The 27,872-nt window shown below is 35.8% G+C and overlaps 1 protein-coding gene across 1 annotated transcript in view; it reads left to right on the top strand.

Annotated features, from left to right (window-relative positions):
* Positions 1 to 187: 187 nt before the first annotated feature.
* The window catches only part of PLPPR5 (phospholipid phosphatase related 5), a 144,213-nt gene continuing 116,528 nt past the window's right edge, over positions 188 to 27,872 (top strand). Inside the window, exon 1 of the mRNA XM_044675494.1 lies at positions 188 to 424. Within this exon, the coding sequence (XP_044531429.1) occupies positions 188 to 424 (237 nt within the window). The remainder of the gene's footprint in view (positions 425 to 27,872) is intronic.

Genomic DNA, 27,872 nt, shown 5'->3' with positions numbered 1-27,872 from the left:
CTTCCTTCCTCGTCCTTCTCCTCCTCCTCCTCGTCCTCCTCCATCATCGTCTCCTCCTCCCTCTCCACCTCCATCTATCCCCTTCCTGCTGCCGCTCCTGCCCCCGGTGGATGCCATCCCAGAGCCCGCGTGCTGCCACCGGGGAGGGGGGCTCCTGGGTCCGCCGGCTCAACCCGGGGAGGCGTACATGCCCCGGCTGCCCTCGGCTCTCACCAGCAGCATGCTTTATTTCCAGATGGTGATCATGGCAGGGACGGTGATGCTGGCTTATTACTTCGAGTACACGGACACATTCACCGTCAATGTACAGGGCTTCTTCTGCAACGACAACGCCTACCGCAAGCCCTACCCGGGCCCGGAAGACAGCAGTGCTGTGCCGCCGGTGCTCCTCTACTCGCTGGCCGCAGGGGTCCCCGTCCTAGTGGTAAGCGGAGTGAGACTGGGGGTTGGGTGAGGGTGCCCACTGCACTCTCTCTCTCTCCTTTGACTTTTGTTCTCTTTTCCTCCAGCTCTTGCCTCCTCCTCCCACCCCCATCACCCCAGCAGTTCCTCTCAGGTGCCCAGATGTGTGCTAGCATCTCCTTCTAAGTTTCGCCAACTTGTTGGAAACCCCTTCCCCAGAGAACACTCTTTTGAGGGGACCGGGGGATATGTGTGAGTTGAGGGTGGACAGTCTGCCGGGCAATGGACTGTCATCCGTCTTCTCTTCTTCAGACCCCTACAATGGCTGCTGATGTTTGCTCCTTGTGGGTAGGGGTAGGGGGTGGAAAAAAATCAGAGGAGAGGGGGAAGGTAGAGGGATGGAATGGAGGTAATAATAATCTTCGTTATCGATTTTTATTTCGACCCTCTCCAGGTCAGTGTCTTCCTACTCCTGGGGTGCGGGCATCTTGTGTCGGATGGGGATGTGTGAGGGGATGGGAGAGGAAAGGGGGACGGATAATAGAATGGGCATAAAGAAGAGGAAAGCTCTCCTGGATCTCCCATTCTAGTCACTTAGAACATCTTACCCTTTCCCCCTTCAACCTCTTCAATATTAAACAGCATAGCTGGAGTGATGACTGAAAATAAAAATAATTAAAAAAATTTTTTTAAAGTATCAATGGGACTGAGACAGTCAATGCCTTGAAAAGAAAGTGACCAACCTTGACATAAAAATGCCTTGCCTGGAAAAAATAAATAAATAAGAAACAGTGGAAGGAGGGAGGGGAGGGTGAAACACTTTCTAAATCAAGAGAGCACATGATTTATTTTTATGCAATTTTACTTTCTCAAGCACCTTAAATCTTTTTTAATTTAGACTTCTTATTAAGACTTTCAGTTAACAACTTTAATTCATGGACTCTATGTTCTATATAAGTAGGATATATGCATGTAAATATGCATATTTATTCACTGCTACTTTTTAATAATATTTAAAATGGATGTTAGTGTACATAAAGTTGTTAACTCCAATAAAAGCTATTGTTATTAGTTATTTATTTTAGAAAAACCTTACACATTATGTAGGCATTTCCAGTACCATGCTTTTCATCAGCTGTCAAAGAGGAGATTCAAAAATGAATCTAGATGGGAAGGAGGAACTTGGGATGAATATGGATATGCTGAACTTGGCTGAATTCTAATTTTATTTAAGCTGAGCCCCTTGCACCAATGTCAATTGAAACCCCTCCCCACCTGTCATCCTGTGTCATTCTTGTCCATGCTTTCCCATAAGCCCTTCACAAAGGCACTACCCAGGGCACTAGAGGCCTTCCTCTTGTTCTTTCATGAGAATCTGTGAATGTGCACATTGTAATATCAAATGATAAGAACTTCTGTTCTCTCCAATTAATATGTACAAACAGCTCCAAGGTTTACATATGTTTTTATTTTGATGTAGATGCTATGAATTCATAAATGCCAAAATAATGAAAAAGGTTCTAGAACAGAAGTTTATGGTTCAGTAAATAATTGTTAAGTGTCTACTATGGTACTCTGCTGAGTGGAGATGGGATAGTATGATGAATATGACTTTGAACTAACCCTAGGAGGAAGAGGAGGAGGGGAAGAATAAAGCACACACACAGATTATTTGAATATAAAACAATGACAGTCTATAATTATATGTGTAAGGAAAAAGAAAATATCCCCTTATAATAGGGATTCAACCAAAAATTGAAGGAAATATTGCTTGATAACTTTTTTTTAACAAGTGCACTCTCCTGCCTATGACTTCACATTCAGTTCTAGCACAATGATTCATAATCTATTATACCTTCCACTAGAACCCTTTATTGCCATTTTGCTTTTTATCATATTGCCAATTTGCTAGAATGTGTCATAGACTCCAAATTCAGCCTGCTTTTGATTTGGGGATGGGAAAATCATTCTGTTATTTTTGGGACTTTTAGTCCTCTTTCTATGCTTATTTAAAAAGCTGCTTTTTTTCAGGCACACATTTTTCAGTGGACTAAGTAGCTCAGTAATTTGTCAGGGGGATTAAAAAAAAAAAGCTTGTCTCTTCCAGGTCACTAGCTTAGATATTGGCATGATCAATAATGGCTTTAACTCTTTGCTGGGTAAAATGTCGGTTCAGTGTATGAGTCAAAGTACTTTCCAGGCCCCAGGAATTTATTCATGATTAGAGGTTTTGTGTATTAATCAGTATGATTTTGGATCAGAGAAATAGGTTGTCTCATATTTCCAAGACCTACCTCTCTCAAAAACAGACAAGAATATGGATAGTGAAGCAGAATGGAGCAGTATATGAAGTTCTGGATCTTATTTGCATTTCTCTGAATGGTGGGGGGTGGGGAGAGAGAAATGTGAGTAATTCTGAAGAGAAGAAAGGAATAGTATAAGATTGGGCTGTGAAGGGGGAGAAGAGATCAAGATTAAGTTGCTTCCCTCTTGCTATGGCTTCAGTCTTTTCATTGAGGAAAGAGGCCCTCTCTAGACTTTGGAAGAAGGAAGAAGGCTTCCTAGTTGTCTCTTCCCCACCCCAACCCTCACCCCCTCTTACCCTTTAAATAATATAATGGAATGTCTCTAATCCTAGTCTAATATCTAGTTGCATGCTGCCAGTATGACAAAATGGTGACAGATTTAATTCAAATTTTTAAAAAATTCAATTTATAATGTAGGGTAGTAGATAGAGTTTTCCATTTGCAATCAGAAATCAGTTGCAATCAGTTGGCATCCTGATCCTGCCATTCATTAGTTGTGTTCCACACATTAGATTTAACTTCTTAAGGCCTCAGTCTTTTCACCTGTATAATCACAAATGAGTGATCTTGAAGTCCTCTTCTGGACCTAAGATTGTAATTTCTCCAAGTTAACAGAAGCTTAAAAGTCCTCCTTCTGCTGAACTTCTCTATCTCTTATCACCTTTACTACAGTGTGAAACATACTTGGAAAAAGTCTTCTAACCCTTACTCTGAAATCCTAAGAATTCTTACATCTCACTATCAGCAGTGGATTTTTCTTTGTGCACTTCTAAGAAATAGACATTCAAAAGTCTAAATATGGTGAATTTCTTTCAGATAGATTTCAAATACTATTCCATTTTCTTTAAAGACATGAAGAGAAAGTAATCAGAAATACTTCCATCAGTCATACTGTGCCTAGAATTTAGATTGTGTTACTTAGATGCTTTGCATTATAAATACTGTAAAAGTAGTTACTCACTGTTTGATCTTCTCAGCACTTGGCACAGCAACAGGGCATCAATAATCATAGATATTTATACTCTAAGTTATAGAGGAGAAGCTGACCTGGATTGTTAGAGGAAGTTTCCTTCTCTAGGAGTTTCCTACATAAATAAAATCACAGATCCAGTTCTTATCCACTATATAGTAATTTGAAGTAGGTAAAGGACTTTATAGATATAATCACATATATAATATATATGCATATATGTATATATTATATATTTATAATATAGATGATATAAATATAAATCCAGGATGTTCTCAAAGTCTAGTGCAGGTTTAAACTTTGATAGCTAAGACTTTGGGAACATTCCGTATTGTAGGTACTATCAGTATTATCATTCACATTTTACTAATAGGAAACTGAGGCTCAGAGACTTTTAGTGATTTGTGCATGCCATTGCATAAATAATAAGTGATTGAAGCAGGATCTGAACCTGGAGCTTTCTGCCTCCAATCCCATCATTTGATCCTCTTACACTAGAACTGGCAAACATCACAGGCCACATGTGAACACTCCCAAATGCAGTCCAAAGCAGATTAAAATATAATTGGGACTATGATAATTGAATTAAGTCTACACTGCCCATCTTTAGATTTAATCACCAAAGGTGAGAGCACCTCTAATTCTGGGAGGTAGGTAACCCATGTGTGGTAGAGTGAGTGAGGAATCAGAATTGACTGACCACCCCTTAGGAGGTCTATGAGAAAGCATCTATTGTGATTGGACAGGTAGACTAGGGGAAGGCTTAGGAAGTGATGCATAAGTAACCCCTTTAAAAAGAGAGAGTTGAGTGAGAGGCTTCTGGTGAAGAGGGCAGGTAATGAAGGAGCCCTTCTGGTCCATGAAAGAGTGTTGAGACCTTGGTGAGACTACTTTAAATATCTTCTTTTGAATTCCACGTGGTGAGTTTAAAGAATGAATCTTCCTGAACTTCTCTTAAGAAACTTCTTTTAATAGACTCTGTGAATGAATTTTTGCTTCATTCACCTCTGGGCCTCTTACCTACTGAGTTAGATTCTTATTTCCTCATTTTCTCTCTCTCTTCTTAATTGTAAATAAACTTCCATAAAAGTCAATTTTGACTTGAGATTATTCTTAATTAAGGATTGTTCTATCTTCTGGTGACCATCTTTTAATATATTGAACACAATAAACCCCCTTTTCTCCCTTACAGGACACATTTAACAAAATAATTTTTAAAAATAAAATGTAGATAATGTTAATTATGTCATTTTCTAAGTCAATCATGGTTAGCAGGGATCTTTATGTATGATTTAGAGAGACTCATTTTCTGAGTCTGACATTCCTGATCTATAAGATGCTTTTTCCTCTCATTTGTATTCTTCCTTCTTTCCTTCCTTTCCTTCTTTCCTTCCTTTCCTTCCTTTCCTTCCTTCCTTCCTTCCTTCCTTCCTTCCTTCCTTCCTTCCTTCCTTCCTTCCTTCCTTCCTTCCTTCCTTTCTTGTTAATTAGATCATTATGGCCCTTTGTTTAGTAGTGAACCATGCCTTGTTTTTAGGAAGAACTCAATTAAATTATTATCTTTATAATAACTGCAAAATCAGTGGTCCTCTCCTCATTGTATTCTCTTCCCTCCAGTAGAAAAGAAAAAATATCAAGAAGTCTAAAGCCCAGAATGAATAATAAGGATAATGAGAGGCCTTTTTCAAAGTATTTATAGAGTTAGAGGTAGAAGGGATGGTAGAGATGACCTAGTCCAAACTCCTCCTATTACAGTTAAGGAAACTGAGGCCTGGAGAGGCTGTGTTCTGTCCAAGCTCATTCACACAGGGAGAAAGCAATAAATTCAGAATTTTGACCCAGGCTCATTCAACATGCAACAACCATTCATTAATCACCTATTATATATCATGTCCCATGATAGATACATAAGGAAATTGTGTACTAATGGAGACCCAAGACATTAACAGTCAGAGAACAAGTATATGAAGATCTTAGAATAGGCCAGGTACTATACTAAGCTTTGATAATAGGAAAGACAATCCCTGCCCTCAAAAAACTTACACTTTAATGCCCAAAGACAACACTTAAATTTTTTTTTAAAAGCTGAAAATGGGAGGGGAAAATACCAGCAGGGTCATAATAGAGAAGGTCCAGATTGTAGCCTAGAGAGGAATGAAGATGTGGCTTTCCTGGGTGAACTTAAATGAAGATTGCTGGGGGAGCTATCCAATTAGAGGGAGAGGCTGAAGTGAGTTGAGTGTATTTCCAAAGTGAATTTCAGGGATGGAGTGAGGCTTTAGGGTGCACTGTAGAAGATGACTGCAGTCTGGAGAAGAATGAGAATATAAATATATCTCTCTAGTTGCCTTTTCATTGTGTTTGATGCTTTGTGACCCCATTTAGGGTTTTCTTGGCATAGATACTAGAGTGGTTTGCCATTTATTTCTCTAGCTCATTTTATGGATAAGGAAACCGAGGCAAACAGGATTAAATGACTTATCCAGATAGTGTCTGAAGCCAGATTTGAATTCAGAAAGATGGGTCTTCTTGACTCCACGTCTGGGTCTCCATTCATTGTACCACCTACCTGCTCCATATAAACATATACAGAAAAGTAAATACGAAATGATTTTAGAGGAGACAGTACTAGAAACCTTCTGGGGACAGGACAGTTCTTACAATTTTATTTCTAGTTTTTTTTTCTATTGTACCACACAGAACAAGACATGGTTAGGCCACTGCTGGAAGCAGCAGGGATAATATTAACCAATAACAGAGATTCTTTCATGTCTTTATTGACAGTTTTTATGAGTTTGGGGTTGAGCCTCAGTAATAATATTAACCTAGATTTATAAAGACTTAACATTTTTGGAAACATTTTCTGCCCATATTAATGGTAGTGAGCATTAAATAGTGCTGTAAGGTTTATAAAATGATTGATATGTGTGTATTCATTTGATCCTCATGACAATCATGAGGTAGGTTCTCTTATTCACATTTTATAAATGAAGAAACTGAAGCTGAGAAAGATTGTCTTTTCCAGGGTCAAGCAATGTCTAGGTTCAGATTCTACATTGAGTCATCCTGACTCCAAGTCCATCATTCCATCCATTGTAGCATATACTTGCCCCAAATTGTGAAGTATGTAAGGCAAGTATTATTGTTCTCATTTTACAGGAAAATGAGTCTCAGTGAGGAACTGAAAGAGAAATCTACCTCCAAAAGGAGATAGATTTATTGGGCATGACCTAGATGGACTGGATAGAAAAACCCAAATAGGGACTTTCCCACAGCCAGTAAGCACAACCCCTTGCAATTATAGCAATAACAAGCTTATTGAGGTTAGGGAAATGGTAGATAAGGTCCTAAGTCTATACAGCTCTAACTCCTCCCTCCAAACTCTACCCCCACCCCCCATGGGGTTACTGATGAAGAAACTAAGGCAAATGGGGTTAAGTGCTTGTCCAGGGTCACATAACTAGTTAAGTGACTGAGATCAGATTTGTACTCAATAAGATGAGTCTTCCTGACTCCAGTTCTGGCGCTCTATCACTGTGCTTCCTAGCTGCCTCCTACTTGACAGCTCATCAAATAATTCAATCTAGTTATTCTCCCATCAAGTTTATTATTCTCGTAGCTAAAGAGCCTCAATTTCTTAATCTCATTTTTAGGTGACAAAGATTGAAATCTCTTGGCCATTCCAATTCCCTTCATTTGGATAATCAATGTCCTTTTTTTTTTAAGCTGTGGTACCCAGAACTGTATACTTCAATTGCTTGCTAAAACAATTTTCCCTACACACAGAGGTCTACCCGTCTTGCTTCTTCCTTTCTCTAATACAGATGGACAACTGCTCTTCAATTCATAGCCATAGAACATTATCTTAGAGGTAAAAAGACTTGCCCAGGGCCACATAATCAGTATATATCAGAAGAGGAACTTGCACCCAAGTCCTCCTAGCTCTCTTTCCTCTATAGCAGGGTTCGGCAATGTATGGCTCTTGAGCCATATCTGGCTCCACCTCCCGACCGTCCAGTCTAGGCAGAGCCCAAGGATGTGCCCCAGGGGGCCCTTCAGCCCACCCCCCCCCTTATTCCAGTGCCTTCTGCCTCCATCCTCCTCCTTCCACAGGCATTTATGGCTCTCACGGCCAAAAAGGTTGCTGACCATTGCTCTATAGTGTCACTTGCTAAAAAAAAAAACAAACAAACAACAAGTGGAATTCTTTATTGCTTCTAGTATAAAACATAAATTATTTACCTTTACATTTAATATCCTTCATAATCTAGTTCTAACCTCCTCTCCAGGCAATTTGAAGTAATAACAAGAGTGCTAGATTTGGAATGAGAATAGTTGGATTCTAATACTAATCCTGTGTGAACTTAGGCAAAATCACATGGCCTTTCTTGTCCTTTGTTTCATCATGTGTAAAATGAGGGAGGTGACAGCAGGAGCCCCCTTCCTTCTTCCTTCTGATACCAGGGACACTCACACTTCATCTTGAGCAGGAAAACCATTAGTGGGAATGTCCTTCCCCATCTCTTTCAGTTCCTTTTTTCTGCACTAAGTAATCAGATGGGAAAATGTGCCAGTAGGACCTACCTTCCCTCAACAATTCCCAACTTCTTGGATCACTGCTGTGAATGGCATGGCTGCTCATATCATTGTATGAGCTAGTAGGCATCAACTACCATCCTTCCAGTAGAATGGGCTCTACTAAGCTTTACAATCTGCTCAATCCCTGTGTCCCAGGGGCCTCTAGACTATATTATCTTCACAACTAATATATCCTTCAGAGTCCCAGGCACAGCCATTTGGTCAGCTAAAGGACCTAAGAACCTTGGGTGGCCCTTAGGACTTTTGAATCTTCCCATCTATCCTAAAGTTGAACTCTCTTAAATATATTGTTTTCCTTAATTATAATACATGAGCTTTTTGATAGCAGGTCAGTCAATGATCAAGCATTTGTTAACCAGTTCCTATGTGCCAGGTACTGTGCCAGGTACTGTGCTAAGCAATGGGAATTCAAAGAAAGACACAAATTGGCACTGACTTAAAGGAGCTTGCCTTTTAAAGGGGAAAAATGATGTACAAACACTATATGTGTGTGTATAAATATATTTGTGTGCATTACAAAAAAGACATATCCAGGATCAAGAGGAGAACATTAGCATTAGGAAGGCCTGGAACATTAGTATTAGGAAATACTTCTGGCAAAAATTATGATTTGAGTTGATATTTGAAAGAAGCCAGAAGGGCTTCTCTTCCATTTTACTACTTTTTAAGACTATATTTAGTATAACATAAGCCCTTTTAAAAATGTCTTTTAAAATGTACTCATTCATTCTTCTACCCATTTTTGAGGTTCTTTCAAGTTCTGAATCTATAATCTTTTGCATTATTTTCTGTCATATACTCTATCTTCCAATCAAACTTTATTACTAGCTGCTGTTCCTCAGTTTCATGATGTAGTCTTTTATGTCAGTGAAATCTTACAGGTTGATGCTTGTGCCTATAGTTAATTTCTTTGTATCTTTTCCTACTGAAAATTTTCTCTTCCTTCAATATTTAGTGCAGGTGCCAAGTTGTCTATGTAGTCATCACTATTCTCCCTAGTTGAAGGAAAATTCACCTTAAATTTTCTTATAACACTTTATCCAAAGCTTTTCTTTATCCTTATCATATCTTCAAATGCTTAGATGATTCTGTACCTTCAATGATGTGTATCACCTCTAATGATGCATATTGTATGATGTTTGTCCTTGCCTGTTCATTCTATGAAACTTATGTCCATATGCTCCCAAAAGTTTACTACAAGCATCTACTCAGGGTGCTGAAGAACTTTCTAATTTTGTCTCGAAGAATTCCATTGCAAGAATTCCACTGAAGTTTACAAAGCATGTATTGATTATCCCATGTTCTTAACTCATTGCCAGTCAATACCTAATGACTTTTCATGTATATTAAAATGGGAATTTTTTTTCATGTATTGGTTGGACTAAGGTTCCTTCTAACTCAAATTCTTTGATTCTGTTCATGTAAGTTCTTGAGGGAAGGGAATATTTCTTTTTTTCATAACCTTAGCATCTAGCTAGGAACTAAGCATATCATAGGGATTTTATAACGTGGACTACAGGTAATGCATATGAGGACCTGGTGAAGGAACTAGTGATCTTTAACATAGAAAGAACTGAAAGAGGGGATATTTCTTCTAATATCTAAAGGGTTGTTATGGAGAAGAAAGGTGAACTTATATGGACTCAGTGGCCATAACAAAGAACAATGGGTGAGGGATGAAAAAACACATATTTACACATAATTTCAGGAGGAAAATACAACATCCTAATGACTAACTACAGCTATCCAAAAGGGACTATGTTACCAAAGTTGCCTTCCCTCTGAAAATTACCTCAATTTTTTCTACATATACCTTGTTTGTACATAGTTGTTTACCTAATGTCTTTCCCATTATACCGTGAGCTCCTGGAGAATAGGTACTATCTTTTGCCTTTCTTTTTATTTCCAGTATTTAGCACAGTGCCTAGTGTATAGTATGCACTTAATAAATATTTATTGATCGTAGACTTAGATTGACTGTAGAGGGTAAGTTGGTTCTCCTACATTGACAGTCTTTATGCTAAGACTAGGTGGATTTCTTGTTGGTGGGCATATTGTAAAGAGAATTCTCATTTAGGTCAATCTTAGTCATCATCTCTGAGATCTCTTGTAATACTGAGAGTCTCCAATTCTTTGATGTTTATCTTGTTTAATGAAAATGATTATCCTCAGTCATACATTTCTTTGATTTATATGTTAATTGTAGTAGTTTGATCACATCTACCTTTTACCTAACCATTTTTCCTCTGAATGATACTATTTTTAATTATTCAGAGTCTCTATTATTCTATGATTCACAACTATCTCACCTATCCAGTTGTAATCTTCATCTAAGCAGGAACTAGATGGTAAAAAAATGTATCTAGCTGACCTCAATAAATTCAGCTTAATAGCCCCAAATGAACTACATTCCAAGGAAAGCAAAGAACATGTAGAGATGCATGCTGAGTTGCTGACAGAGATCTTTGAAAAAAACAAAACATGGAATTTGGGAGATTTGATAAAAGAAACAAGAGATGTGAAAATATTGTCCCATTAACAAAAAAAGATATTGGAATCTAAAGTACCTAGAAGGTAATATGCTCAGGTTCTATTTTTGGAAAAATTATACAACATGTTATTAAATAAATGGTATGATCATTTCAAAAGGGAATCAGTGAACAATAAGAAAGAGCATAACCTCCTGAGGTCATGCTAGGAGAATGTCTCTTTTTTTTGGACAGGGCCATTAAAATAATAGAATAAGGGAACTCCATAGTCTTAATATATTTTTCTATATAAATTATATTTTCTATATAAAAGCATAATAATATGTTTTTCTAAATAGATAGATTAGTATAAGAGTTAATTAGTCAATTAGATTAATTAAAGAATAGTTTCTGCTTAGAAGAAAGGTTTCAAACTTGAGGAAAGAGTTTTAAAGTTTACCTTGAGAGAGAGAAGAATGTTCAGGGAGTTCCTTAAGAAGAATTCCCAGAAACCCCTAGGAAAGGATAGTTGGAAAACAGATCACTCTCTCTGGAGCTTCTTCATTGGGAGTAGATGTCTAGGGAGTTGATTCTTATCAATCTTGAAAGATTTTGGTCATAGATAGCTTTGGAAAACATCTTTATATCTGAGAAAATTGTGAGAGTAATTCAACTGAATAAGAGTGAGTAGCTGAGAATGTTCCCTGGAACACAACTGGAGGCAGCAGAGGACAGCATTTGTGGAACCTGTCAGGAATTGATTCTCTGAGGCTGGGCAGACAGAGAGTTACCTTCAATCTGTCAAGATATAATATATAAGTAAAGAAGTTTAAGGAAATTTATCAGTAGATTAGCTAAGTAAGGTAGACATTATATTTATTAGATAATAAGGTAGTCAAGTTAGTCTTGATTTTCATCAGACAAGAAAAAGTCCCACGAGGGACAGAGGGGTTTGGGTGTTCAGTTAGAAATCTTAGTTTTAGGGTATTATATATCTCCTAATCAATTTCTATTTCTGTATCCTGTCCCTGATATTTCTCATAGTTATTAATAAATAGGTTTTGTAGTAATCTTTTTCCAGCCAGTTTCATCTACCACCAGAATCAGGTAGACCCTAACAGCTTTAGTGGACTCTCTACTACCTAATCAGTATCAACTGACAATCAACTCGTCATAATCCATATAAACATAACACTAGGCAGTTTATTTTTTATATATATTCTTTCATTTTACTTGCAGTAAAATTTATTGGCATATAATTGAACAAAATAACTTAATAATTACATTCATTTCATCTTCATTGGCAGTATATTCTTCCTTTTCATCTTTAATGCTAGTGATTTGGCTTTCTTCTCTCTTTTAAAAATAATATTAGCCAATGGTTTATCCATTTTTATGATATAATTTTAAAATAACTTCTATATTTATTTATTAATTCAATGTTTTTCTTATATCCTTTTCATGATCTCATCTATGATTTTTAGGATTTATTCTTCTAGTATTTAAATTTTCGTTTCTAATTTATTTGTCTGTTCTTTCTCCATTTTATTCATAAATGCATTAAGAGACATACATTTTCCTCTAATCACTGCTTTTGCTGTATCCCATAGATTTTGATATGCTATCTCATTATTATTATTCTCGTTAATAAAATTATTTTTCTTTCTATTACTTGTTCTTTAACTCCCTCATTCTTTAAGATTATTAGTCTCCAATCAAGTTTTACTCTGTATTTAATTGTTCCCTTATCATATATAATTTTTGTTGCATTTGGTCTTGACTTCTTATTTATTTTTTGGTTTCTTTTATCCAGTACTGAGGTGGAGAATTTGAAGTCCTCCACTATTATTTTTTGTTGTCTATTTTCACTTATAACATATTTAGCTATTTTAAAATTTGGGACACTATAATATTTGGTGAATATAAGTTTAATATTAGTAATATTCCATTATCTGTGGTACACTATCACATAATATAGACTGCTCATTTATTTCTATGTTTTATAATCTATGTATCTTTAACTATATCAGAGGTGATGGTCACTATACCTATTTTCTTTGTATCCATTGAGGCACAGCATATCTTGCTCTAGCTCAGTGGTTCCCAAACTTTTTTGGCCTACTGCCCCCTTTCCAGAAAAAATATTACTTAGTGCCCCTAGAAATTAATTTAAAAAATTAATAGCAATTAGTAGGAAAGATAAATGCACCTGTGACCATCACCAACCCCCTGGATTGCTGCAGCACCCACCAGGGGCAGTGGCACCCATTTTGGGAATCACTGCTCTAGCTGTTTATTTTTACCATGTATATCTCTCAATTATAAATATGTTTCTTGCAAATCAAATACTGTTAGGTTTTGTTTTTTGAGCCATTCTACTATTCATTTTTGTTTTATGGATGAATTCACATTCAAAGTCATAATTTCTAGTGATATATATCCCTCCATTCTCTTTTTTCTTACTTTGTCCTTTCTCCCCCCTTTTGCTCTACCCCTCCTCAGAAGTCTAATACCTCTTCAATCTGTACCCCTTTAAAAGTCTTTTTTCTTATCCTCTCCCCTTTTCCTGCTAGTTCTAAATCAACTCTTCCTTTTAAGAGTTCATCCCTTGACCTTTCCCCTATGCCCCCTAGTTCTTATTCCATTCTCACTTCTAAAAGTCCCTCCCTTTATCCCCTCATACTACCCTTTCGTTTATTGATATGAATTCCCCCCTTTTCTTATTCTCTTGCCCTCTTTTTTCTTAATTTATACTCCTCTCTTTTAGGTGTTTAGTCCCTTAAGATGATTTTTAGTCTCTCCCTTATCCTATTCCTTCACTCACCTGTTTCTCTGGAAGTTAAGAAGACATTTACCCTTCTCCGTGTGTGTGTGTGTGTGTGTGTGTGTGTGTGTGTGTGTGTGTGTGTGTGTGCGCGTTCTATCCCAGATCTAATGAGAATATGGTCTAGTACCACCAGCCATCCACCTATTAATCTCTTTCTCTATGACTGTTCTTCCACTGGGTGCTTCTTTTTTATAAGATAATTGTTCCATTATCCCTCTTTTTATCCTATTTTAATAGTAATTTTTAGCTTATTCCATTATATTTAACTTTACCTCAAATCTTCTATCTATATATGCTCTTTCAAACTACCCAAGAACCGATGTCATTCTTAAGGGATATAGATAACATTTTCTCATATAAGTAAACAATTTGACCTTATTGAATCCATTCTAATTGATTTTTCATGTTTACCTTCTTATAATCCTTATAGATCAAATTTTTTACTGATTTCTGGTCTTTTCCCCAAGAATAGTTGAAATTACTTTAGTGTTTTAGATATACATTTTTCCCTTATATAATTATGCTCAACTTTGATGTGTATGTTATTCTTGGTTGTAAACCAAACTCTTTTGATCTTCAAAATAATGTGTTCCATTCTCTTTATTATATTACTGTTAAAGCTGCTAAGTTATGTTATTCTTGACTATAGATACACATTATTTACATTTTTTTCTTATTTGCTTGTAGTATTTTATCCTCAGCCTGTTTAGCAATGATGCTCCTTTATATTTTTATGTGGAAGTCTCTTTATTATGTTGATTGATTTATTCTCTAAATTTCTATTTCACCCCTCTAATTCTAAAACTTCTGGGCAATTTTCCTTAATAACTTATTTGAACCTAGAGTCAAAAGTCTTTTTTAAATAGCTTTCTGGTAATTCAACAACTCTTATATTGTCTAACCTTGAACTGTTTTCTGATTAGTTGTTTTTATAATAAAATATTTCCTACTCTCCTCTATTTTTTCATTCTTTTGATTTTGCTTTGTTATTTCTTGTACTCTTAAGAGGTCTTTAACTTCTCCTTCCCCAATTATAATTTTTAGTGAGGTATTTTCTTCAATGAGTTTTTGGATCTTTTTTTTTAATTGAGTAACCTTTCATAATTTTCTTTATTTTCTTTTATTGTTCTTATTTTTTTCTTAATTTTTCTTCCACCTCACTTGTTTGACTCTTGAAATCTTTGTAAAGCTCTTCTAAAAACCATTTTTTGCACGAATGACTTTTTGGCATGTTTCTATGCTATTTTAGAAGTATATATTTTCTCTGTCCTCTGAATTTGAAACCAGATTTTCTCTGTTCCCATATTAACTCTTTATATTTAGGTTCTTTCTCTTTTGCTTGCTCAATTAAAAAATAGTGACCAATAGTCTTAATTGATAGCTTTATGCTAGAATTAGGCTCTGTTCCCAGGGTGTGCAGGCTGATGCCTCAGTTTTCAGGATTTTTTGTGCTTTTTATTTCCTGGGCCCCACTTAGTTCTTGAAATTTCTATAATCCAGGACTAAATGTAGTCCTTGCTCTCCCCTGTTTATATCCCAGTATATGATTGACCTCAAATGTTCTATCCAGGGCTCCCCTGGTAGTTCTGCCACTGCTTGAAGAAGCTATCTGCATGTACCAGCTCACCTCCCCTTGCTTGGAATGGTAGTCAGGGACTCCCATTTTCTAGGAGTCACCACAGACAGTCAGCAGACTCTTGGCCCCTCAGCAACTGTACTCATTAGTCTGAGCTATCTCCTCATTCTTCTCCTAAAGTAAAAGTCTGGAATAGAGCAGTGTATGTTCATTATGCCTGGGCCCCTAAAGTCTTCCCCCAATCAGTCTCTACCCCACTCTTCATCTTTGTGGGAATCTCCTGAATTGAGGTTGCAGCCCACATATTCGCTCCCAGTACTTAATATTTTTTGACTGTTGGTATCTGCCATTAGAGTGTAAAATCTCAAACCTGTTAGGTAAGGCCTGATACCCTGCCCCCAGGGTTTGCTCCTTGTTGATTCCATGGTATTTGCTTAGGGGTGTTTGCACTTCAAACTTCAATCAGGTGAGACTATGGCCAAGAAGATCAGAGACCTTCCTACCAAGTTTTCCTTGGAAACTCTGCTTCATTCCCAATTCTTATCTATTTCTACTGCATTTAGAGTTGAGTCTGAGGCATTAGTTTTGATTGTGGGGGGTTTTGGAGAGTGAGGGAGTTTCATATTCTAATCCCCCATTTCCCCCAAGCTTTGTAAACTTAATGAATAGTATCCAGTTGAATATCCTAGTTATCTTTCTTAGTCTTAGTAATTATCAACATTTTCAACAATGACTTAGTTGGTTGAAGACATAGATGCCGTGCCTATAAAATTTCTATATAGCAGAAATCCTGCTATATAGAATTAATCTGAGTTAACCAGCACTAACCCCTCTTTTGATTGTCAATCCCAAATCTCTAACTTCCTGTCAAACATATTTAACTGAAGAAAGCTTAAATTTAACATGTCCAAAACTGAACTCATTATCTTTTCCCCAAAACCCTGACCTCTTCCCAACATTTCTAATACTCCTTTTTAAAAAAAACCCTTACCTTCTATCTTACTATTAATTACAAGACAGAAAAGTAACAAGGGCTAAGCAATTGGGGTTAAGTGCCTTGCTCAGGGTCACACAACTAGGAAATGTCTGAGGGTAGATATGAACCCTTTTCCTCCCAACTCCAGGCCTGGTGCTCTATCTGCTGTGCTACCTACCCACCCTTTTTCCTAATACTCTTTAAGGCACCATCATCCTTACAGATTTCTAGGCTTAAAATATAGGTGTCATCCTCTCACTCTCTCTCATCTCTCAATTCCAATAGGTTGTTTCGGCCTGTCAATTTGCCTCTGATAAATCTCTTGCTTACACCCTCTTCTCCTCTCAGATACTACCACCATCATTATCTCAGGACTGGACCATTGCAGTGGTCTTTTTCTCCTTACCTCAAGTCTCTCCCCACTCCACTCGATCTTCTACTCAGCTGTCCAATTTATTTTTTATTAAACATAAGTTTTTTTGTAGATGGTTTTTGCTTTTTGATCCCTTCTCTATTCCCTTAGACTGTCAGTTCCTTGAAAGAAGGGTCTATAATTTACTTGGCATCTCCAGTTTTTTCCAAAGGACTTAGAACATAATAGATTCTTAATAAGTGACAGTTGACTGACTGACTGACTAGAAATGTGACCTAGAATCTTGGCCCAGAAACTCTTAATAAGCTAGGATGATGGAAAAGAAATCAATAAATTGGCCAGATACAAATAAAAAATCAAAAAGGAGAGGAGACTATACTGTGACCAAGGCATATTAAAATTAGTTAAACTAAAATAATTTAACTTGAAGAAGAAAATACTTAAAAGTAAAAATAATATTAATCTGATAAGAAAGGATTAGAAAAGATTGATTTTAAATGTTTGTTGATATTATAATTTTATGAAATGATCACTATGCTTTGCACATATTAGTAAATTAATAAATATTTATTTTAATTGAGGGAAACAATATGAATTACTTCCAAAAATGTCATTTATTCCAATAACAGTTTTACAATATGGTCTAAATTAATGCAAATTTATTAAAATTATTTGGGATAGTTTATTTTACTAACAATGATAATGTCAACCAAAGAACCCATATTACATTCTTTCCATAAGAAATACTATTAGGAAACTATTTAGTACATTTGAAATACTCATGAGCAACTGGAACAAAAAAAAATGAGGAAAATTGTTCATACTAAAAATTCCAGGATTATACTGACAGTGTTTTTCATACATCATCTGTCATAACAAGACTAAAAAAGCCACAGCCTGCTGAGTGAAAACTGGCATTTTCAGAAACAGCTTAAATAGTACTGAATATCAAATTTCATTTCACATATTTTAAAATACCATAAATCAAAAGTAGATTTCTTTTTTTAATTTTCCAAAGTTCAGTTTAAAGAACTATTATCGCAAGTGTAAGATTATGATTCTGCTCACCAGATATTAGAGAAACCCTGAAAATTAGCCACACTACAATTTATAGATAAGATAGAAGTGGTCAGGGAAAGAAAATGGTCAAACATTGAATTGGGGTCTGAACATGTCAGTCAGTTAATTAGCATTTTTAAGCACCTATCATGTGCCAGGCACTATGCTAACTGAATGAAGAGCAGCATGGTATCCAGAATGAGAAAGAAGATAGTCCTTCTGTATGAATTTGTCTTAAGCCATATATTGCAGTATAGATAGAGTTATGTTCCGAGTGCCGTTTTTTTTAGAAAGAGCATTGGCCAAAAAAGACAGATCCAGAGGAAGTTAATCTGGAAGGCAATAGTCTTAGAAATTATACCATATAGCAGTGATTCCGAAAGTGGATGCCACCACCCCCTGGTGGGTGCTGCAGTGATCCAGGGAGGGTGGTGATGGCCACAGGTGCATTTATCTTTCCTATTAATTGCTATTAAAATAAAAAAAAATAATTTCCAGGGGTGCTAAGTATTTTTTTTCTGGAAAGGGGGCAGTAGGGCAAAAAAGTTCGGGAACCACTGCCATATAGGGATCATGTACAAATATTTGACCTACAAAAAGAAGTCTCAGGGGAACATGAATTTGCCTTCAAGTCAATCAAGACCTGTCATATAGAAATTTGTCAATCAATTTTATTATGATTAGATTTATTCCTCTTGGTTCTAGAGGACAAAAACGTGAACAATGGGTAGAAGTCACAAAAAGGAAGATTTTAGTCTATTAGGAACATTTTCTTGCCTATTAAGCTGAATGCACTGCTTCAGGAAGTAGTTATTTCCCTACCACTCATATTCTTTTACTAAAGGCTGTATAACTACTTATGAATATCTTATAAAGCACATTTCTATTTGGGTACTGATTGGACCAAGATAACTGTGACTCTTTTGGATCCAGGACCTGTTAAATATTTGTTTTTGTATGGGGAATTTTTTCTTTTTTGTTGGTAAAAAAATGACTTTAAAAAGAGATCCTTTAACAACTCTACATATTTTGTCATGGGGTAATGTGTTTTGTTTTATTTTTTCCTCCTGTTTGTATTGTATCTATATTAAAGGTCAGATATAGTATGTAAAATATCTTAAACAATATGCTTACTTAGCATTATATAAGGTTTAATTAACATACTACTGTGAATGTTTGGCTGATGGTACAAAAAATACTCCTATGCAAATATTGCTTTTTTTTCAACTTACAGACACGAATGGAATTAGGCTTTATACTCACCAGAATATTAAGCTCTTGTTAAAATATTTTGCAAATAGCATTTGAGTAGCATAGTAATTGCATATGATAATTAATTAGGCCAGTTCTGGACAGATTCTTTGCCCTTTTCTGGACAGACTCCTGCTGATTGGCTAATTATTTCCCATCTATTAAAGAATCAGAGAGGATGAATAAAAATATCATAAATATGGTGAAAATGGCACAAAATGGTTGTTGCATTTCATTTCATTTACCTCGGATATCCTGAGATCTGTATATCTAGATGTCCTTGTGGATACTGGGACTTGCATATACTGTCATGCAGATGGAAAGGTAAGTTGTTTTTTTAAAAAAAGAGAGAGGGAGACAAAGAAAAAAATCTGTGAACTGTCATGATAAATAATCTGTGATAAAGACAAATTTTGGTACAAAATTTTGAGCATGATCAATTTATTAGCAAGGCTCATAATTGCCAACAAATGGCATCCAAAGCTCCTCAGTTAACAAGGACCTCTCTGACATCCAGAGCAACTCTTTTATACAGTTGGCTATATAAGGTACCAGTAGTGTAATGTAAGCTAAGAATGTTATTGATCACACAGAGATGAAGGGTTTACTTTGCTTGGCTTGACTCAGAGAGGCAGTTTCCATAACCCAGGGCCAACTGGGAAAAATAGAGTTGACTCACATCCCCTGAAAAAAGTCTCATAGTGGTCAAACAGCCTGTGACTGGTTTGACTTACATTCCCACATAGTAAAAGCTCAGATCTGGAATCTTTGTGGTCAGACTGTAGTCCTTAGGAATAAGAAAGCTAAAATCTTAAAAACTATACCACTGAGAACTATACAATCAAGTCAAAACCTGATCTATATGTGTTAAACCCAGTGATCTGAGACAATTCTTTATCAAGAATTAATAAATAACAAAATAAAGTGGGAAATTAATTTCAATTTTATTTTTTTAAACCCTTACCTTCCTTCATAGAGTCAGTACTATGTATTGGTTCTGAGGCAGAAGAGGTAAGGGGTAGGCAATAAGAGTTAAGTGACTTGCCCAGGGTCATGCAACTAGGAAGTGCCTGAGGTCGGATTTGAACCCAGGACATCCTGTCTCTAGCTCTGACTCTCAATCTTCTGAGCCATCTAGCTGCCCTCTATTAATTTCAATTTTCACAGAACAGTGAAAGCATAAGTAGGAATTTTCCTGTTTGCTGACCTAAAATTAAATCTCAACAGGTATAGAGTAGAGAAATATCTATTCCATGATCCCCAAAGAAGTGTTCTTGCCCCTCCTTAGTTCTTCTTAGAAAATGAAATATGAAGTTTGTTTATTTGGTCTCCAAGAAGTTCTTAAAAAGGCTCATAGGGTTGACCAATTTAGACTTTTTCTCTGACTACCTTCTTCTTGCAGTACTTACTCCAGCTCACCCAATATTCATTGACCTCCAAAAGTGATTTGTTCTTTATCTGAGATATTTACCTCCTTCACTTTACTGCATTCAAAGCTTGTTGTATATCAAAATAATCCCCTCTGCCACACATCAAGGCAATTTTCTCCCATGGGATACTTAACTTCCCACTGGAGCAAACAAATTAAATTAAAGCATAAAGGGTTTGAAAGAATTTTGATTCTATTCTCCTGGAATCATTATGGTAGGATAATTACTAAAGCTCTGCTTCATTTTCTGTGATGTAAAGATGACCTTAAAGGTACTTTTCATGTGCTGTTGTATTTTACAGCTATCTGTATCTGTGTCTTATTCTCACTCAGTGCTTGGCAAAGTATTCTATGCATAGTAGGTGATTAATAAATATCTGTTGAATGGATGAAAGTAATTAAATGAATATTAAATATCAACTACTTTTTTAAGTGGAGAGTATGGTAGAGTAGTATAATGGAAAGGATAAAAATCATCATGTTTTGGTTCACATTCAGATTATATTGATAACATCCTGGGCTACTAAGTATTTCAATTCATTGGAACAATTTTTTATTCACTTGTTATTCTGGGCCAAGCAGTGTCCTAGGTGCTGAAGATGTTGGTGGGGAGGTAGAGGGAGGAGCCAGTGTGGACATAGATAAGTGCATACAGAATATTTATAGAGTTACTACAAAGCAATCTGGGAGAGGAGCTAAAAAAGAATAAACAAGAGTGGGAATCAGGAAGGATCTTCCTTGTACAGAAGATGACTCTTAAGCCTAACCTTGAATGAAGCTCAGGATTTCAAGAAGTAGAAATGAAAAAGGAAAGCATTCCAGGTATGGGTTGGTTTCAGGTTCTGCAAAGGCACAGTGGTGGGAGATAGAATATCATATGTGAGAAATAGCAAGTTGACCAGTTTAGCTAGAATAGATTGGATGTGGGGAAGAATAAGTCAAATCCGTCTAGAAAAATAGATTGGAGCCAGAGTCTGACTTTGAGAAAAACTCTGAATTTCCTTGTGTTTGTTTCCTAGTCTGTAAAACCAGAGACAGTCCAGGTGCACAGGCAGTTAGGCTGCACAGTGAGTAAAGCACCTAAACTAGAATGAGAAAGCTCTGAATTCAAATTTGACCTCAGGCACTTAACTGTGATTACTACTACCAATTGCTAGGATTTATATTGCACCTATTATATGTCAGGCAGTGTTCTAAGTGCTTTGCAAATATTATCTCATCCGATTTTCCTAACAATCCTGAGGTAGGTGCTATTATCCCCATTTTACAAAGGGGAAACTAAGACCAAAAGAGGTTAAGTAACTTGTCTAGGAATATATAGGTAGCAGTTACTAATTTTCTCTCTAACTTCAGACCCAGCACTATGTGACCCTGAGCAAATCATATCCTCATATTTAACCTCTTTCAGCCTCAGTTTCTTCATTTACAAAATGAGGATATTCGACTACACAATTTCTTAAGGTTCCTTCCAGTTCTAAATCCATGATCCCATGCTCTTTAAGGAGCTATACAACATTATTTTTCGCTCTCCTATATGTATTGTTTTGATTTTCCCTTCAGCTGCATATGATTGCTTTCATCTTTGGTGCATGTATTTTAAATCTCAGTTCATGGAATAGCTTAACTTGGGAACAAGTCTCCAGTGACAAACTGTAGGATCCTGTCTTTAACCCCATCCTTTGTACCTAGATGTCTGCTTCCCCTCTTTCTTTCTCATCAGAATTTGTTATCCTGCCTCAGACACCTCTTTTGCTAGCCTTTCAAATTTTCAACAGAAAAAGAGCTTAAAAACAACTTTACTTTTGGCTCTTTCTCACACTGGGTTGTTTTCTACCACCAAAGTACAACTCAGGTTGGCCAGGAATTCATTAGAATAGAATGCAGTGTTCTTGTGGAGATCAAAATTGTTCCATCTCCCCAGGAATCAAATACCTGGAGTTTTAACATCTTGCAATTTAAAGTAAACCTGGAATTCAGGTAGGATCTCTTGGACAAGGGACAAAGATGGCTTCTTGGTAATTTTAGGCTGACACTCCCTTAAATCAATGAAGAGATGCTTGCAGAATAGCAAAGCCATTTTTATTTTTACAAAGAGGAAATTTCCCGTTTCCTAGATACTAATCTAATGATGATCCAAGGATGATTTTATTTCTACTCTTATACTAAGGCTGATATGCCAATATTAGGATTTGGTTCAAGTTAAACCAAGCGCTAAGTCCCAAGTTCACATGGAAATCAGAGGATTTCAGATAATTCTAGATCAAAAAGACTTTAGAGGTCTTGTAATATAAACTCTCCATTTTACAGATGAGGAAAGTGAAAAGTAGAAAATTTGAATAACTTGCCCAAGTCATATTGCTAGTAAATGTTACAAAAGGTATTTGAACCTAGGACCTCTAACTCAATCTTTCATCTTTCCACAACCTCATACTGTCATTGTAGAACAAAAGATATGTCAAAAAACTATGGATGGATTCTTGGGCACATAAAAGAGGGGAGGACAAAGAATTTCTTTGGAGAGTTGAGGAAGTAGGAGTGTGGAATGTTACATAGCTGTCAGATACAGTTTTGCTAAGTGTTTTATAATTATCTCATTTCTTCTTCTGAACAACCCTCAGAGGTAAGAGTTATTATTAACCCTACCTTACAATTGAGAAAACTCAGTAGAGAGGTTAATTGACTTGCCCAGGGTCACAGTTAGTATCTGAGGTCTTACTTGAACAAAGGTCTTCCTAACTTTAGGTATAGCATTCTATCTGCTCTGCCACCTGGTAGCCTCAGCCTATCTAGCTGTTTTGGAATAATAGAAAGACCATGATCTTTTACCTTCCATCCACTACATACAACTTAGAAAAATGACTGGTTGTATGGAAAACATCTAATTAATGCTTGTTGATTGATTAATTTGGAGGTTAAATTGATAGAATTTAATAATTTTTATAATAGGTGATGGATAGGGAATAATCAAACATACAATCAAGGTTTTAGCAGAGAATATTAAGTACCCATGGCAAAAATAATGAATTCAGAAATAGAAAAATAATAAATCTTTGGGCCATATTGTGTGAAGATATCTAGCTAGAGAGAGTAAACAAAGCTGAAGATCAATCTAGTTGGTGATTGAAGGCATTGATTGACAAAGTATATAAATCATTATAAATGATGACAAATCATTATAAAATGATGACAAAGAGGTCATTGAAGAACATGTATTTTAGTCATTCTGCAACAGAATGGTGAACTAGAAAAGGCTAAATAGAGAGGTAGAAAAGACCAAGGAAGGAAAACATATCCAACAAAAAGGGGTGATCTGTCATTTTCAGGTACTTCCAAAAATTAAAGAATAACAAAGGACAAAAAAGGGCAGCTGGTTCTGGGTATTGAAATACTATTAATCATTGAGAGAACATTTTTCAGTTGAATGATAGGAAAATGAACCAGGTTGTAAAGGACTGAGAATAAAATGTGTGATGAAGAAATGGAGACATTGGGTATAGGCAACTTTCCCAAAAAGTTTGGAAGTAAAAGAAAGGGAGAAAAGAGATGGTGATTAGCTGATACAAAAGGGTTAAAGGAAGAATTTTGGTGGGAAATTGCAGAGATCTAAATATATTTCCCAGAAAATATAATAGATGCTAGTACAGAGGAAGAAATGGAAAATTCGTAAGAAAACAGGATTGTTGGAACAAGGCCTCAAAAACAAAGCAAGTAGGAATGAAATGGAAGGTTCAGTTTTGAAGGTAGAGAATTTAGACTTAATGAAGAGAAAATAATATTTATTTTTACTACTAAGAAGTAGGAAGTAGAGAGTAGTTGTTGCTGATAAGTTTCAAAGACCATAGAAGAGGAATTGAAGATGCCCCGTTGCCTTAGTAGTTCCATTTTGATATGGGAGTTGAATTCCTCTATTCCAAGTATAGGAATGTTGGGGGGCTAGAAATGGGACAAATTTCAATAAATAATAAATATTTTAAATAATAGATATTTAGACTTGGAGATTGTTATTTTTTTTTACTTTCTTGTTTTTTTAGACCTTCATTTAGATCTTTAAAAGCCAGTAAAGTATTTAGGTAAATATTAATTATAATGGTGGGATAATTTTAGGTATATAATCTATTCAAAGATTTCTGGATGAAAAGTACAATTCAAAATTCAAAATCCAAACTTTGACATTCTTTCTTAATACTGTTATTTTTTTCTATTGCCTTTCCTGTGTGCTACTTTGAGATTTATTTTAATTTGATGGAATGTATTTCAAAACAGAATCAGTTAATTTCATATGTAGGAGAAATTAGACACAAGGCATTTTGCTTTGCAAAATTGTAAAATCATCATATTTTGACTAAATAATATCTACAGTTGTATTTTCATATCCATTATTTTAATTGTGCACAACTTTAAACCACCTCTAATTTATACATTTGGACTCTCCATCATCCATGGAATTTCTTTTTCTCTCTCTTTCTCTGTCTATCTCTCCATTTCTCCTCTCTCACTCCTAATTTTATGCAACAAAAGTAAACGAGAATTCCTTATTTCAAGATAATTGGAGTGAGGGAGTTAAGATAAAGATTATCAGACTTTCAAGGCTCTACTACTGAGAATGACAACAATAATAAAACATATTGATGGAACCTGTGAGATGAGCAATACAACTATTATTATCTCCATATTACAGAGTAAATTACAGATGAGGAAACCGAGACTCAGAAAGTTTTTGATTTGTCCATTGTTATACAATTAGACTGTTTCCAAACTGGAATTGAAATTTAGATTTTTTAGCGTCAGTGTAATGCCCCACCTTTCATATACTGATGCTTCTAACATAAACCAAATATAAATACATTTGAAAATTTGGACTAGTATAAAAGCTGGAAACACCTTTCTGATGTTACTATCCAGGTAGCTGACACAATTTCTAAGTGAGATGATGAATCATAGTTTCTTCACCACTCAGGATCTCTGAATCATATACCATGTGTTTTTTATTAGTACTTGTAAATCAAGAGTTAAACATTTGATTCACTAAATAGAACTCATTTTTATGAACACTTCCATCAAACATTAATGAGAAGAATATCATCTTCCCCTAATGAGTAAAAAACAGATTCTATTCACCTTGGGCAGAGAGAGTACTCACAAATTCAATTAACTTCAAAAAAACCAAGAGGGGAATGGGATTTGGGATTTATTGTCTATAGATTCAATTCTTGTGAATGTAGGATTTCCCAATTAGACTATAAAAACAAACAAGTGCCAATTATTTCCAATACTTCCTCAAAAGGATAGAAATGAAGTCACTCACTATCAATAGCATGCTCAAAACCTCTAGTTTGGCAGGTGCTATTTCTTATGCATCAGGAGAAAAATAAATCAGCCCTGTTTAGTGGAAAGGGAATTTGATTGGTGCTCAGAATTTCAAGTCTACATTCTATCCAAGCTCCAAGTGAAATTAGCAGCATGACTTTTGGCTGCTTTGCTTAACTTTCTCTATCTGCAAGATGATCATTGGGGGAGGTCAGGCATGGGCTTGAGAAAAGGAAACTAGATCAAGAGTCAAGGAGCATAAAATTCTAATTCCAGTTATACCACCAAATAGCTGTGTGATACCTGGCCCTTTGCTATCTCTGAATTTCTTCATTGATAAAATGGGAAGATTGGATTGGGTGATCTATACGGTCCATTCTATGACATAAATCTATGATTTATTTACTTCTTCTTGTCTTAGAGAAGTTAAAATACTGCTAAAAGATTTATTTTACTCACCAATTGGGAGAAACTGAATAATAGGGAAGTTTTATTTAGGTAAATATGGTCACACCATTTTCCATTGTTCAGAAGGTTCCTTAAATATCTGTATCTATTTATAAATACATATAAGTACTTTTTCACTTAAAATGTCCATGAAATAAATTACTTAGGTGTTTGGTTTGTAATCATAATTCAGTTCTTGTAAAATGCTTCTTGCAGAATTTTAAATCATTATTTGCAATATTGGCTACAGTGAAAGGATTTCATTTGCAACTGTAGCACTTGATTATATGCAATTAGAGACTAGTTTGTTTATGTTGGCATGCATAATTAAAATAAAGACCAGGATTTTTTTAAACCTTATTGCAATGTTTTGCTGCTGTAATTAGGTGATATTGATGACTTGCATATTCTGAATTGTATACAAGTTGCTATCATTTGTGGAATGAATTTCACTAATCATCATCCAAAGCATTAGAAATAAAAATGAGAAGCATATATTTATATACTGTTCTAGTGATTAAAAATATGAAAAGGAAGCTCCTTTGAAAGCCTCTGATGGAAAGTTACAAAAATTTGAAAAATTTAAACATGTTGGCCAATTGATGTTACTTAATAATTGAAATTCACATTTTGTTTAGTTTATGAAATTGAAAATTAAGAGTGTTTGTTATCCTACAAGATTCACTATCCTTCTAAATTCAGCCATTTAATTAATATTTCCATTCATGGAAAATATTTTCCAAAAGCATCTAATAAAGGCTTTAACATAATCATGCTTTGACTAAATTAATTGGATCTGAATGCTGATGTGTTGGCTTCTTGGCTTCATTCACTTAAGACATGGAATGAGGACTGAAAATGTCTGAAGGTTTCTCATAAGTATGAGTAGTCAGGTAAGAAAGAAGGGAAGGGAAACCAAGGGCCTCTCCAACAGTATATGCTTGTGGGCTGGCCAAAGGATGTACAATTGGATAAAGACAGGAAAGGATTTAGGGAAATCAGGCTGGTTTTCTACCATTCTTTCTAAGGAAAAAGGAGCTGTGAGGAAGGTACTGTATTGTTGGCGCTGCAGTGAGTGGGTGGTTGGCAGTGAGTCACAGAAATAGGGGGAAGGGGAGAAGAAAAAGCTGCCATCAGAAAAATCTGGCAAAACTAGAAACTCGGAAATGAGGTGGGCATTTAGGAGTGTAAATCCTGGGATTACTCAGAAACCAGTGGTCAAGGTCTGTGGTCTGCAATCCCACTTAGTAGTCTGAATAGGGTCCATGCAAGAGAGTGATAGCATTCAGGAGTCAAAGCGTTCACAGAATTGTGGTTCAAGATAAGTACTTTAGAATTATATAATCTTTAGATCTTCAGTGATCTCAAAGTCCTGGGTTCAAATGCAGCCACAGATGTTTCCTAGTTATGTGACCCTGGATTTACCCCCAATTGCCTAGCCCTTCCCACTTTGTTGCTTTTGAACCAATACTTAGATTTCATTCCAAGATGGAAGGCAATAGTTAGGAAGAACTGTCTGCATAGAGTTAGATACTATCCAGAGTTTCAGGGTCTTGGAACATGTCCCCAAAGAATAGTGTTTAATACAGCACTGTATAGTAATGTACAATGTATTTATTATTAATGTATTTAATTTAATAATATTTTACTATGTGTTTAACTTGTAAACTGTATTATATATAAATACATATAAGAAAATCACATTACATATGGGGTCAATGAGTTTCTGCTTATATCTACTATTTCAGACATCCACTGTAGTTCTTAGTATCCCTTGCAGACACGAGGGCCCTACTGTAGATATCTAAGTTTTCAGGAGCTAGAAGCAGGAACCCTGGCAAAGATTTTGGATAACATCCACAGAGCATCAAGAATTATTGAT

The sequence above is a fragment of the Gracilinanus agilis genome, chromosome 4, assembly GCF_016433145.1.
Source record: "Gracilinanus agilis isolate LMUSP501 chromosome 4, AgileGrace, whole genome shotgun sequence".
Taxonomy (NCBI): domain Eukaryota; kingdom Metazoa; phylum Chordata; class Mammalia; order Didelphimorphia; family Didelphidae; genus Gracilinanus; species Gracilinanus agilis.
The sequence above is the reverse complement of the archived record's forward strand: the minus strand, read 5'-3'. Positions and strand labels throughout refer to the sequence as shown.